At 39.0% G+C, this 12,801-nt stretch overlaps 1 protein-coding gene across 3 annotated transcripts in view; it reads right to left on the reverse strand.

The window, feature by feature from the left end:
- Cep290 (Centrosomal protein 290kDa) overlaps window positions 1-12,801 on the reverse strand; it is a 242,003-nt gene that overhangs the window by 87,377 nt on the left and 141,825 nt on the right. For all 3 annotated transcript variants that reach the window (XM_081756433.1, XM_081756431.1, XM_081756432.1), the window contains 2 exons: window positions 9,239-9,412; window positions 4,959-5,058 (listed from right to left, as the gene is read on the reverse strand). In XM_081756433.1, the coding sequence (XP_081612559.1) occupies window positions 4,959-5,058; window positions 9,239-9,412 (274 nt within the window). The remainder of the gene's footprint in view (window positions 1-4,958; window positions 5,059-9,238; window positions 9,413-12,801) is intronic.

Below are 12,801 nucleotides of genomic sequence, written 5' to 3' on the forward strand. Positions count from 1 at the left end.
CTCCTTTAACCTACCAGGCATAACTGTGGGACGTAAAACTTATAGATTTTTCTATCCTTGATCTTCCACTTCCTGGTTTTTCTTCTGCCTTTTCCCCTATCAACACGGTGATCCAATCGGAGTGCCGAATAAGATGTCCAAGCATGCTGTTTCTTTTTTTTTTTCTATTATCTTCATGATCTGTCGTCCTTCATTAGCTTCCTTTAGTACGTCTTCATTCCTTTTCCTTATACAGTATTATTATTATTACACAACCACACAAAATAAATAAAAGTTCTGTGCACTGGACCCCAGGGTATTGATTCGATGTATTTTGGTACCCAGAACCCAAATTTCGAAACTCCAGGACGATTTGACCGTGTCAACTTTGTTTTATGGGCGGAGAACGTAAGTGCTGTTTTACGTTTGCTTATGTTTATCGCCCATTTAAAAAAATATCACGGTCAATCGTCCTGGGGTTTCGAAATTTGGATTCTGGGTACCAAAATATTTTGAATCCATACCCTGGGGTCTGGTGCACAGAACTTTTATTCTTTTTGTGTAGCTGTGTTATTATTATTATTATTATTATTATTATTATTATTATTATTATTATTATTATTATTTTCCATGCGTACATTTTCTCGAAAATATCCTCCCCCTAAGAGATGATCAACAATTCATTCCTGAATAGTACTCAGCTTCTTTTCCTACTAATGACTATTTAGGAGTTTTTCCTTAGCTGAATCTCGTTATATTGTGTCTCCATTGTACGTAGAATAGGATTCGATTGCCAGTGTAAGCTCACAACTTCCGAAGTTGAGTCAACATCGTGAAAGAAATGGAGAACTATCCGAATAAAGTGGTAGCGATCTCTGGCCAAGAAAGACGAAAGGATTGTTTGATGTCATTGCACTGATCACGATCTTCTAGGTTATGAATGTTTATCAGCTGGCATGTCCAGGCCCCTATGGGCTGTATTGCTGAGTTTAGATTTTAGACTAATAAACAGCTGTCTTTAGAAAATAACCTTGTAACACAAATATGATAGTCATGAGTTCCGAACCATAGTGTCAAGTGGTATAAATCTCACTTGGGTGGTAAAATTTGTTATTAGACATTCGTGGAAATCAACTGCTCTGTTAAAATATTTCAGTTTTCTAACATTGTTATGCCTAATTATTATTAAGCATTAATAATTAATTATTATTAAGAAGAAGCTGAAAATCGAGAAACATGGAAGAAATATTTCAAGGTCCAAACTGAAAATTAAGAAGAAACGAAAAAAATCTCATCAGTCCCAGGACCGGCCAAAAGGCAGAATACTTAATAATAATAATAAGAAGAAGAAGAATTTTAAAATTTCGTTCTTGATTATAAGAATACATTATACATTATAAAAGTCGTATACAAAGAAATGTATACATCCTAGAAATAGTATATACATATCAACGAAATACCTTACTACTGTCAAACAACATTTGTACTGTGTATACATTTATATTAATTCTATAGACTGTCACGTCTTTTAATCACGTGGCTCCCCAGCTTGCCTCACAACGATGAGCAAACGCCAATGATCTGAGTATTCTAGTAGGGAATCGAACCTAGAATCACGCGAACAGGAGTCAAAAGTTCTAACCACAATATTATGGAACCCCTTAGTATGACGTTATGCTTGAAATTCAAATGATTCTACCAAAAACAATTATCAACGAAATAGTTTATTACATCTCTAACACATTACATTTATACTGTGCATACATCTATATTAATTACATTATGAAAAGGAGTAGAATGACTATATGCCTAAAATTAAAATGATTCTACAAAAAGCATATTTTTCAACGCAATACCTTCCTATTGTCATGTATACGGGTAATTTTATTCGTGGGTGGAAGGAGGAGTCGCCCGAAGTAAGGAAGAAATACAATACTCTCCTATCTGATAATTGAAATCATGAATAAATTTTATTATTATTATTCTTTCTGTATATGTTCATTTTCGAGTTAATCATTCCATATCGGACTCCCGAAGAAGAAAAAACTATCGAAACAGCTTATTGACCGTGCTGATAGCGACTACTCCCCGTCACGACACCGTTTTTCAGTTTTGTTAGTGTTAGGAAAAAGAAGAGTGAGAAAGAAGAGTAGCAGAGGGAGGCAGAGAAGAAAAGAAAAAGAGAAAGAATGAAGAAAGATAAAGGATTGGAGGAGAAAGGTTTACTGGATAATTCAGGAAATATAGTAATGAACTTGAATGGTTATTAACGAAGGATCAATTCCGAAGTGATCCGGAAATAGACACATGTCCATAAATACGAGCCTGATCTGGGTCCAGGCGACTGCACAAGAGGGAGTTGCCCAAACCCAGCCCAAGCTAGGTGAAAATGGAATTTAATTGGTTGTAAGGTAATCCTGTATGGTAAATATTAACTATCCAGTCTCTGAACTCCATACTCTGAGATCGACCACACATATGAATTAGCTTGGCGAGACTTCGTTTTTGAAGGAGAGAGTACCAAATTCTTTTCCTCTTTGATTCCTTCATTTTGTCACACTTCTTGCAACACAGATATTATAGCACAACGACAGTAGAATTTCCAGTAAGTGCACTTCGCAGTTCGTTTCAAGACTATTCTAAAACTCAAGGGTCACAAAATCACCCTCCCCTCTTTCCCTTTTCGAAGGGATCTTTCGGGGGGAAAGGTGAAAAATGTGGAAACAATTGGATACAATTACTAAGAACATTTTCCTTCTTCCTTCACAAGTCTCTTGTTTATGGTCATTTCATCTTGTGTGATAAGGCGGACTTCAGAACACAAAATTGCAACGCTCCAGATTCCCTACCCAAATTGTCACGCGGTTCGTATGTCAGTCTTCGAGTTTCTTCAAAGAATGTTACATTATCTGCTATGAGATCTGCAAACGATCTCCATTGTATAACTGCTATCTCGATAGAGGCAGTGGACAAAACTGAGGACAAAGCTGCCCAAAACAAGTTTTTGACACACACACACACAAAAAAGGAAGAAACAGAGACAACATTTGTTTTTAGCCAGAAGCGCTCATAAATCACTACCACGTGACGCGAAGACTATTAGGGCTAGAGGTTCAGCAGAGAGCTCTCAATTCCTGGAGAAATTCTATCCTCTACGTTGCCAAGTGTAAACGGAAGTATACATTATAATTAATCTAAATTGATCTGGGGCATTAAATCAAAAACAGAAACCATGAACATATAGGTATTGCTGTTGGAAAATATCATGGAAAATTTTGAGACGGTAAGTGCAATATCTTGTTAAATATTCACATAGAAATATCTACGTGTTATCTTATAGGGATCCTGAAACACTTGCAAGTGGGTAGACATCCCCTTAAGTAACAAGAGGGTATCAACTTTCTCAAAGCTCAACTTCTATAACCTTTACACCAGAAAAATGCAATATATTTTCATAAAAAGTGGCTCGATTTTTAAGTCAGTTAATCCTGTTGAAGAATAGCACAACAAGAGAGATTGAAACAGTACAGTAAATCTTTCAGCAGTGCACAGATACAGAGTTGTCCGGAAAATAGTATGACTAAATTTTTTTCAAAAAATTGTATGCACGCAATCTTGACACAACGACTTAATAGTTTTCAAAATAAACCCCTTCTGCATCAACACAGTGTTTCCAGCGACTCTGCCAATCACTGAGAGCTTCCTGGAATGCAGAAACTGGAATGCTCTTCAGCTCCATCGTTACGGCCTTTTGAATGGCCCGGACCGAGCCGTGGTGCCGTCCTTTCATGACCCTTTTCAGTCGGGGGAAGAGGAAGAAGTCTGAAGAGCGCTATCTGGGCTGTAGGGTGGCTGGAGAAGCTGTGTGATGCCATGTTTGGTCAGGAAGTCCATGACAGCAAAGGCTCGGCGCATTGTCATCATGAAGATTCCATGATCCAGCGATTGCTGGACGGACGCGGGCGACTCGTTTTCGGAGTCTCTCGAGTACTTCCACATAGAATGAAACATTCACAGTCTCACCAGGTGGTACAAACTTTCTGTGCACTACCCCTTTGCAGTCAAAAAAGATGATCAACATCAATTTCATTTTCGACTTTCTCATGCGGGCTTTTTTGAGACGAGGTGAGGCGGGGGGTGTACTATTCACAGCTTTGTCGCGGGGTCGTACTCAAAAAGCCACAACTCGTCTCATGTGATAACATTGTCGAGAAAATTTGGATCGTTGCTTATTTTAAACTTGCTTTCTTCCTTTTGTACCACTCAAAAACTCTTGCTCGACCCATGGCATCACTCGCATACGCAGTCTTGATCTGTCATGGGTCTCACTTGCAGTTTTATCCAGTTTGACGCAAAACTTTACCGCATAACGCGTGCTCTAACAAACGATTCATTATGCAGATGACAAGGCACCTTGAAAGGAGTTGACAAGGCACCCGTAGCTAAGACCCCCCATCACCCAACCAGCGCAGTAACATCCCCTTCTTCACCAAGTTTTAGCAGGAAGAAATCAGTCCTACTATTTCCCAGACAAACTCTGTATGTCCTTAAAAGGCCTCGTCCCGGCGAAACTAAAATACCGCTAATTTTACAGTAATTATGTGATATCTTCAAATAGATAAAAGATAATCGAAATGTGAAACAAGAGCGCCATAGACAATATTATTTTACATGAGATACCGTTATCACGACTCCCTTATCTGCTTTCGATTTCGAGCAATTTTGAAAATCGGCATTTATTTTCGCGTTTTTAAATGGCTGCAAACGGAAAGCTACTAGGTGACTTGTGATAACGGTACCTCACGCAAAATAATATTGTCTAGGGCGCTCTTGTTCCACATTTCAATTATCTTTTATCTATTTGAAGATATCACATAATTACTATAAAATTAGCGGAATTTTAATTTCGCTGGAATAAGGCCTCTTAACGCTTATCGCATTTCAAAAATGTAATTTGAAATTTTGTAGGAATAAATTACCTTTCAAAAGTTGGTACATTTTGTCAGCATGATCAGCTCTTTGCCTTTCACTTAACTCTTTCAGTTCTTGTGCAGCTAATTGTTTTGACAGTGCAGAAATCTGTAAAATGTAAGATAACGATTATAATAAAAATCTAGTCAAAATCTTAATGCCATATTACAATAGAAATTATAATGGTTTTATTTGACAGAAGGTTGATGCGTCTATACGGTTTGATTTTGACGTCTCACTTATCTTAGGAAAAAAAAAAAAAAAAAAAAAAACCACGGTACTACCATCGATTGCCCTCGATGTCAGCACCATCTGTCTTGGCAATATCCTTGTACCGCAGCTTCCATTGTAGCCGACTCCGTTGAAGCAGAGGAACGCGAGTTTCGAGCCACTCCTCCCGGCAGGCTTTCCAGAGACCATGGGCAGTGGTGACACGACGCGACGCGAGTGCTCTTTTCAACAGGCCAAACCTGCTTAAATCCATGAGATTGGTATCAGGTGACTTCACTGGTATGTCTTGGAAGGGAATAGTCTGGATCCCGGTGTCTGCGATCGTCTGTTGCAGAAGTAGAACGGGATGTATGTGATTAGGCCTTATCCATAAGCACACGAACTAGATTTATTGCATTTCCATACAAACGGGGTAGATCTTTTGTATAAATTAGTGTGAGGATATGTTCCTGATAAAATGCAGAGTTGATTTTGTAGTTTTTATGCACATGCCGAAACGCTAACTTGCCTTCATAACAGTGTCCCGCGACAACCAGAAATCACTTCGAGAAACTTGCTTTGCACTGACGAATGAAGTCAGGACGGGTTTCTGCGTCTCGTGGGGTGTATGTTACGGCTCGAATTTTGTTACAATCAGATAGATAAATCCATCCTTTTTCGAGTGTGGCAATAATCTTCCACTTTTTTCCCGATAGGTGGCGTTTGTAGAGATGCATGCAGTGGATCTTTCCCTTCCTCCCAGGTGCCTGATAAATCAATGTTTCATCAAGTGTGCAATAAACTTCCACTTTCCCCCAGATAGATGGCGTTCGTAGAGATGCTTGAAGTGGATCTTTCTCTTCTCCCGAGGCGCGTCGGCTTCGCTCTCCCGACGGGAGCTGCTGTGGTTCTGTTCCCTCGTTACGCTGCAGGTCATGTAGCCTATCTGTTGAAAAGGACGCTAAGCACAAAATCAAATCAAATCAAATATCCCTCTGACGGGCAGCAGTAAAGACATGTTCACGACTTTTAAACACCATCCAGAGCCTTAATTTGCCACGTAGGTCGCTGTTCACAGTTGATTGTGCCCCGAGCAATTGTCTTGCCATCACACGCTGTGTGGGAGAGTTTTTCTGTAGGGTCGTTCGGCGCAACTTTAGGGTTCAGGTCTAGTTACTGCAATACACAGTAGCTTTCTACTTCCCTTACTGGGTAAAAGAAGTGCTGAAACGTCGTGGTATTAAAGTCGATTAATTATGTTCTTGATGGTGTTAACCCCAAAGCACATCCATTTCCCCTACAGTGTTTTCGGATCTCTGTTACGGAAAACGTGGCGTGGAAAAGTGCTATGACGTAGCCTTCCCAAAACTGGTTCTCATCGGGAGCCATGATGTGCATCACACACACGCTCGAACTTTGCGCGATACTAGAGGCCACTGGCTTCTTCCTGCTGTTTGAATCATTCGGATCAGTCAATTCTATGAGAAGGGGTAAAGGTAAAATCGGACACATATAAACGGATCAATCTCCTGTATACATTATTCATAATCACTTAGTTTTAAATAAAGAAAAGAAAACGGAAAGGAGATGATAAAGAAAGCCCTTATTCCTTAAAGAAACTATTCTGGATCGATACTCTATACACAATGTTCCTCTACCTGCAAAACAGCTGTCACTGTCAGAAGAAGGCTTTAAATGCAATTCCGTTGCTACAATTTACTACTCTTGTCATAACAGATTGATGCAGTTATAAGTCTACCGGTATTTTCTGTATTAAATCCCGAATTTTTATAGAAGAACTATATTTTACAAGTAAAAGAACTAAGCGCTTTTACATCACATCAACTGGGTCTATAGATGCGATTTCAGTAATATACAAAAAGTAAAAAAGTCACAACTTAACCATGTTAGTGCGTTAATCATTATGCTATCGATTAAGATCCCTGAATAGCCATACATTCTTCCATTCTCGATGTCGATGTTCAGATTACATGGTCTGTACCACAAACCTAGTTTGATATTTATTCAACTCATTTTATTTCATTGATTTTTTTTTTCCTTTATCAAGTATAATTTAGTATAACACACAAAGAGTGAAAGAAAAAAGTGAACCAGGAGTCGAACTCGGCATACCGTGCCGATGCGTTAACCACTAACGCACTAATTTACGAGGAGTGATCAGGAAGTAAAGTTACAAAGCCTGCAGTGAGACGTATATACAGAGTCTTCCAAAAGTCCTGCAAAAAAGTAAAAAGCTGTAACTTTGTAACCATTTATTGTATTTGTAAAAAACTTTTAGTGGACTTGTAAGAAAGTCTGAAATTTTGTTTCCAAGCATTTTTTGCAACGCCAAACCTCCAACTGAGCACCATTTACGTCCAAACATTGCTGAAGTCTTTTCGGGAATCCAAGAATGGCATTTCATCCGTAATACTCCCAATCACATCACGTATCTTCTTCCGGAGGTCCTGAACATCTTTCGGTTTTTGCTTGTAAACTTCTGTATCATTTTCTTACGAACGATATTGTGTAGCGTTGTCATTGGCACTCGCAGCTCCAAGGATCTGCGTTTCAAGGATTTCTTTGGACTTCGCAACACGCTTTCCTGCACGGACTGAATAACATCAACACTGGTTGTTGGCCTTCCGCTACGAGGCAAGTCCAAGACACTTCCGGTAGCTAAGGAACTTATCGTACCATCTCTTGATACTTGAACCTGCAGGTGGTTGTTTCTGATATTTTTGTCGAAATTTTCTTCTAACCAAAACACTGGATTTTAACTCACAAAACCACGCGACACACTGCGCTTTCTCTTGAGTAGACGCCATCTTTGTCACGTGATTTGCGGTTATGACGTCAACGTTTACATCCGCTCATTGTTGCCAACAAAAATTTTAACATTTCCACTAAACATTACAAACAAAATACAAAATTGTAAGTAGTACTTTCAAAGTTACAGCTTTTTACTTTTTTGCAGGACTTTTGGAAGACCCTGTATATTAACTTCATACAACCAATACATCCAAAATATAATACATACATTAGGTTATTTTTCGACATAGTTTCCATATCAGTTGAGGCACTTGTAGCATCATGGGATGAGTTTGAAGATTCCCTTCGGGTAAAAATCCTGCCCCTGCGTGTTCAGCAACGTTGTCACGAAGTGTTTTACCTCCTCGTCTAAAGCGAAGCGACGGCCTTCTAGGTGCTCCTTCAAGTGCGGGAACACGTGAAAGTCGCTTGGAGCGAGTTCTACCAGCCACAAACTTTCTACACCATTTTACGCGTTGCTGATGAAACATTAAAACCTCTCTGTAATCATCTACCAGCTGCCGGCGAATTTCAGCCGCGGTTTACATGTTTTGCTCAAGAAATCGAATAACTGAGTGGACATCTTCGCGAGACCAGCTTTCCAAACGAGTTGGCATTTGTGATTACCTACATTTAGCGCCATCGGTGGCAGCTGGCTGAAACTCTGCACAGTTGCCAACTCCATGGATTAAAAATACCGCAATAGAGGAAACTCCAGAAATATTGGCCTCGTAATCTTAGTTTCTGATTCTCCCTCGTATATTCTAAAAGTTTCAGAATTATTATTTCGTTATTTATTAAATGAATAAATAAATAAATTAAAATAAAACACAAACCGGAATACACCGTTTTAATGTAAAAATAAAAACGTATAGGGTAAAATGTACAAATAAAACTTAAAACCTACGGGAAAAATGAAAGATATAGTAACCCTCTTTCTGTGCCTTAGAGGATTGAAGGAATATATCTACACTGCGCGGGAGTAACAGTGTAAGTTAAAAAAAAAAAAAGTTTTCAGGAGGCGATTTTTTATTTTATTAAGCGTAAGTATGAATCACTTATACTAACAGTACCAAGACGCGATTATTCAACTTACGTTTAGAATTGACTTATACCAAGTTAACCCGAGGTGGAGCATGACATATATAGGTCTCCAATTTTGACTTAACTAATTTTGGTCAATTTCTAACCTACTGTTTCTCCCGCGCAGTCTAGATATAATAAAAATAATTTTTACAAAATCTGAGAAAGATATATCATTTTGTACTTGATTATCTTGACTATCCTGTGTGACTCGGTCTTCACCCAGAGATGAAACAATGGCTTCTAGCGAGTGAAGTTTTTCCCTCGTGGCTTGTAGCTGACCATGCATTTCCTCTTTATCTTTTCTCAGAATGTCCACTTCTTCCTGAAGACGGGTTGCCAGTTGACTCTGAGACACCTTTTAAAACAAAATACTGAGTTTTAGTCAAATATTCTTTTGAAATCGAGAGACACAATGCAAAATCATAAAAGTAACGTTAATTCAGGATATAATACAACTTTTTGTTGAAAGCGTTTTATTGCAACTGTAACTACAACAGTGTGCGGTGATGTGCCAAGATTGTCGTCCTGAAACAAGATGAATGTATTGCTACAAGATTTCACACGTTGCATATTAAATACTGCTTGGAAGTTGTACATCATAACTCTATATGACCTCCTACATTTTAAAGGCTAATAAACGAAAGTATTGTAGTATGAAATCTTTCGGTTTTACGTCCAACGATTGTGCCGGCTAGGCTAAAGGAAACGGTGATGATGAGAAATAAATGAAATGATGGAATGAAGAAAGTGGGAGGAAACGGGAGAACATCGAGAAAACCCATGCACACGGTGTTTGTCCACCACACAGCTCTTTTGGCGCGAGCTGGGATCGAACCAAGGGTTCCATGCCCCAGAGGTGAATGCTCTGCAACTGAGCCACTGCGGCCCCCAGCAGATATAGAAGTGAGGAGTTTTATTGGGTATTATAAGAATAACTGTATTGTCAATTGATGTGTCATTTCAAAACACAAGAGAACAGAGTAATTCAAATCACAACACGTAATTACAAACTGTTATCAATACTATTTGATATTTTTCGAACAAACAAATACTTTTTTGTTTTATTGGCCTTTAAAATCTGGGTGGTTTTATTGGATCACCCTATACTTACCAAAAAAAAAATCAAATTTCGATTCAATTGTGAAGGTTTCGGCAAAATGTGCCATGCTCAGAACGGATACTTTCAGAAAATTAACGTTACTTGATGAACGAGATCACTGTCGATTACCTTTTCCGGTACGATCACTATGCACTTCCAGAAATCTTCCAACAAAATCTCCATGTACCTTTTTTTTTTTTCCTGTGCACTAACCAGTGTCCTGTAAAGCTCGTGTTACGAATGCTTATTGCTTACACTAATTGAACGTACACAAAACATATTAAAAATTTTTACACGGTACTAAGCTTTGTTTTTTCAATAATGATGATCTAATATTCATCAACTTATCACTGATATTTCAGGCACAATAAACGAATATCTTTCGTCAGGATGAAATGTAAGCTAAATTGTGAAAAGTTAAGACAATTCACATTGTAGACTATAGCATTTCAGTAGCAATAACCAATTACTCAAAGTCGAAGCAGTCCAGTATTTTACAAAATGTCGAAACACTCTGTTAATGTGTTTTATATCTATTTCTTATATATTATATAGGGTGTCCCATAAAGAATGCAACTTTTGAAATGCCCGCCATTTCTTTTCTAGTAAGTTGGCAGCACTGAACGTTACACGATTTTCACCTGTTGTCTTTGTGGTTAGTGGTCATGGAGTACCGAACAATGCATAATCGTCATGTTTTCTGTACAAGTAGGAATAGGAGGCGTTTCACGACCGAAAAATGTGTTGTCATAGTAAAAACTTACTACAAATGTAGTTAATGCTGTGCAGAGATTGGTGAATGTTTGGCGATGACGACCATGCGTCCTTGACTACTAACCACAAAGACAACAGATGAAAATACTATAACATTCAGTGCTACCAACTTACTAGAACAAAAATGGCGGGCATTTTAAAAGTTGCGTTGTTTATAGTACACCCTTTAAAAGAAAAAGAAATAAATATATATAGCACTATTTACTTATATATATATAGCACTGTGATGCCGAAACAGTTGGAAACGAGTATCTGGGAAAAAGTGTGACTTGTCGGCTGTTCGTGAGTTGCTGTAGTTAGTCTCTCTCAAAGCTGATAAAAAGAACAGTGAAACCCACACCAAACGATAAGTGGGGCGACCACATCTCATTAAAGATGCCAGACATTGTTAACTGTCGAGGTTAACAGTGTAATAGGGAACAAGGATTTAGGATTTAAGAATTAGATTTCCGGATTTTCTTCATCCATGGCCATTTTAGCCCGTCACGTAAGAGAGATGACGTCCCTCGGCAAGCTCACTATCCAGGGAAAGAGAAGGAAGGAAACAGCCTGGGACCTATATGTTAGGTACCACACCGGCATCTGCCTGGTGTGAATAAGGAAAACCTTATTCGGAACGGCTAGGCTGAAAAAGCTTTTTACACTTTTTCGATCGAGTGTCCTCAACGGGAATCGAACCCGGGACCGCTCGCACCGAAGGCGAGTGCGTTAGCGACTACGCTACGCGGGGCCGCAGGATAGGGAGCAAATTGTAGTACAATTAACAGCGGACATGCAGGAGAATTACTATACACTGTTAGATATGGTCCTCCGCAGCAGCCGTCTCACATGTACCAATGTTAACCGCACATCACAGTCATTGTCACTCGATCGTCGAACACTGGCACAATGCTGTATGGTCGGATGAATCATAATACTGCCTTCATCACATCAATAACCGTCATCAGAATTCATCGTCTTCCACAGAAAATGCTGCTCAAGACGCGCATAGTAGGACAACAGGTGAGTGGTGGCTTCATTATGATTTGGGGAATCTTCACTTGGTCATCAATGGACCCACTAGATGCGTGTGGAAGGCACCATAGTGATCATGTACATGCATACATGTCGGCCACGTTCCTAGTTGTGAAGGGCATCTTGTCACAAGGCCATCGTTGTGCTGCATTGGTTTAGGGAACACTAATGAATTTGAATTGCTGCAATGTCCCCCAAACTCACCCGATTTTAACCCAATTGAGCACCTTTGACATGTCACTGAACATCAGACCCGAGTTCATCGACCCCCGGCGTGAAATTTACATGGAGTAAGTGACTTGTGTGTGCAAATGTGGTGCGCCATGTCTCCAGCCACCTACTAAGGTCTTATTCCTTCCATGCCAAACAACAGCCCAAGATGGACATACCAGCTATTAGGTAGGTACTCATAATGTTCTGGCTGGTCAATATACATATAATGTTCTCTCATCTCCTGGCTATGAATCCTATTTCACAGGAACTAAAAATTTAACCTTAAACTTAGACAGGGGATGTGATAGCATTATTAATTAAAAAAAAAAAAGTGATACGAGTAACTAGGCAATTAATGTTAAATATCATGAAGCATGCTTGTTACGAGAAATGAGACTGTTCAAAACTAGAGCATTCTCAACCAAAACCTATTCAGTGGAATAGACGAAGCTAACAGTAACAACATTCGCGCATTTAGTTTCTTTTCGTATCTAAGCTCTACCGTAACTTCTTCTGGTGTATACACCAAGATGTTTACCTTATCTATGTTTGAACATCAAAGAATGTATTCATCCATACCTAGAAAGGTTCCAACATGTACCAGCCATCCAAATAGCATGCAAATAGCAAATTAAAGAAAAGTA

The sequence above is a fragment of the Thermobia domestica genome, chromosome 4 (genome assembly GCF_964235325.1).
Source record: "Thermobia domestica chromosome 4, izTheDome1.hap1.1, whole genome shotgun sequence".
Taxonomy (NCBI): Eukaryota; Metazoa; Arthropoda; class Insecta; order Zygentoma; family Lepismatidae; genus Thermobia; species Thermobia domestica.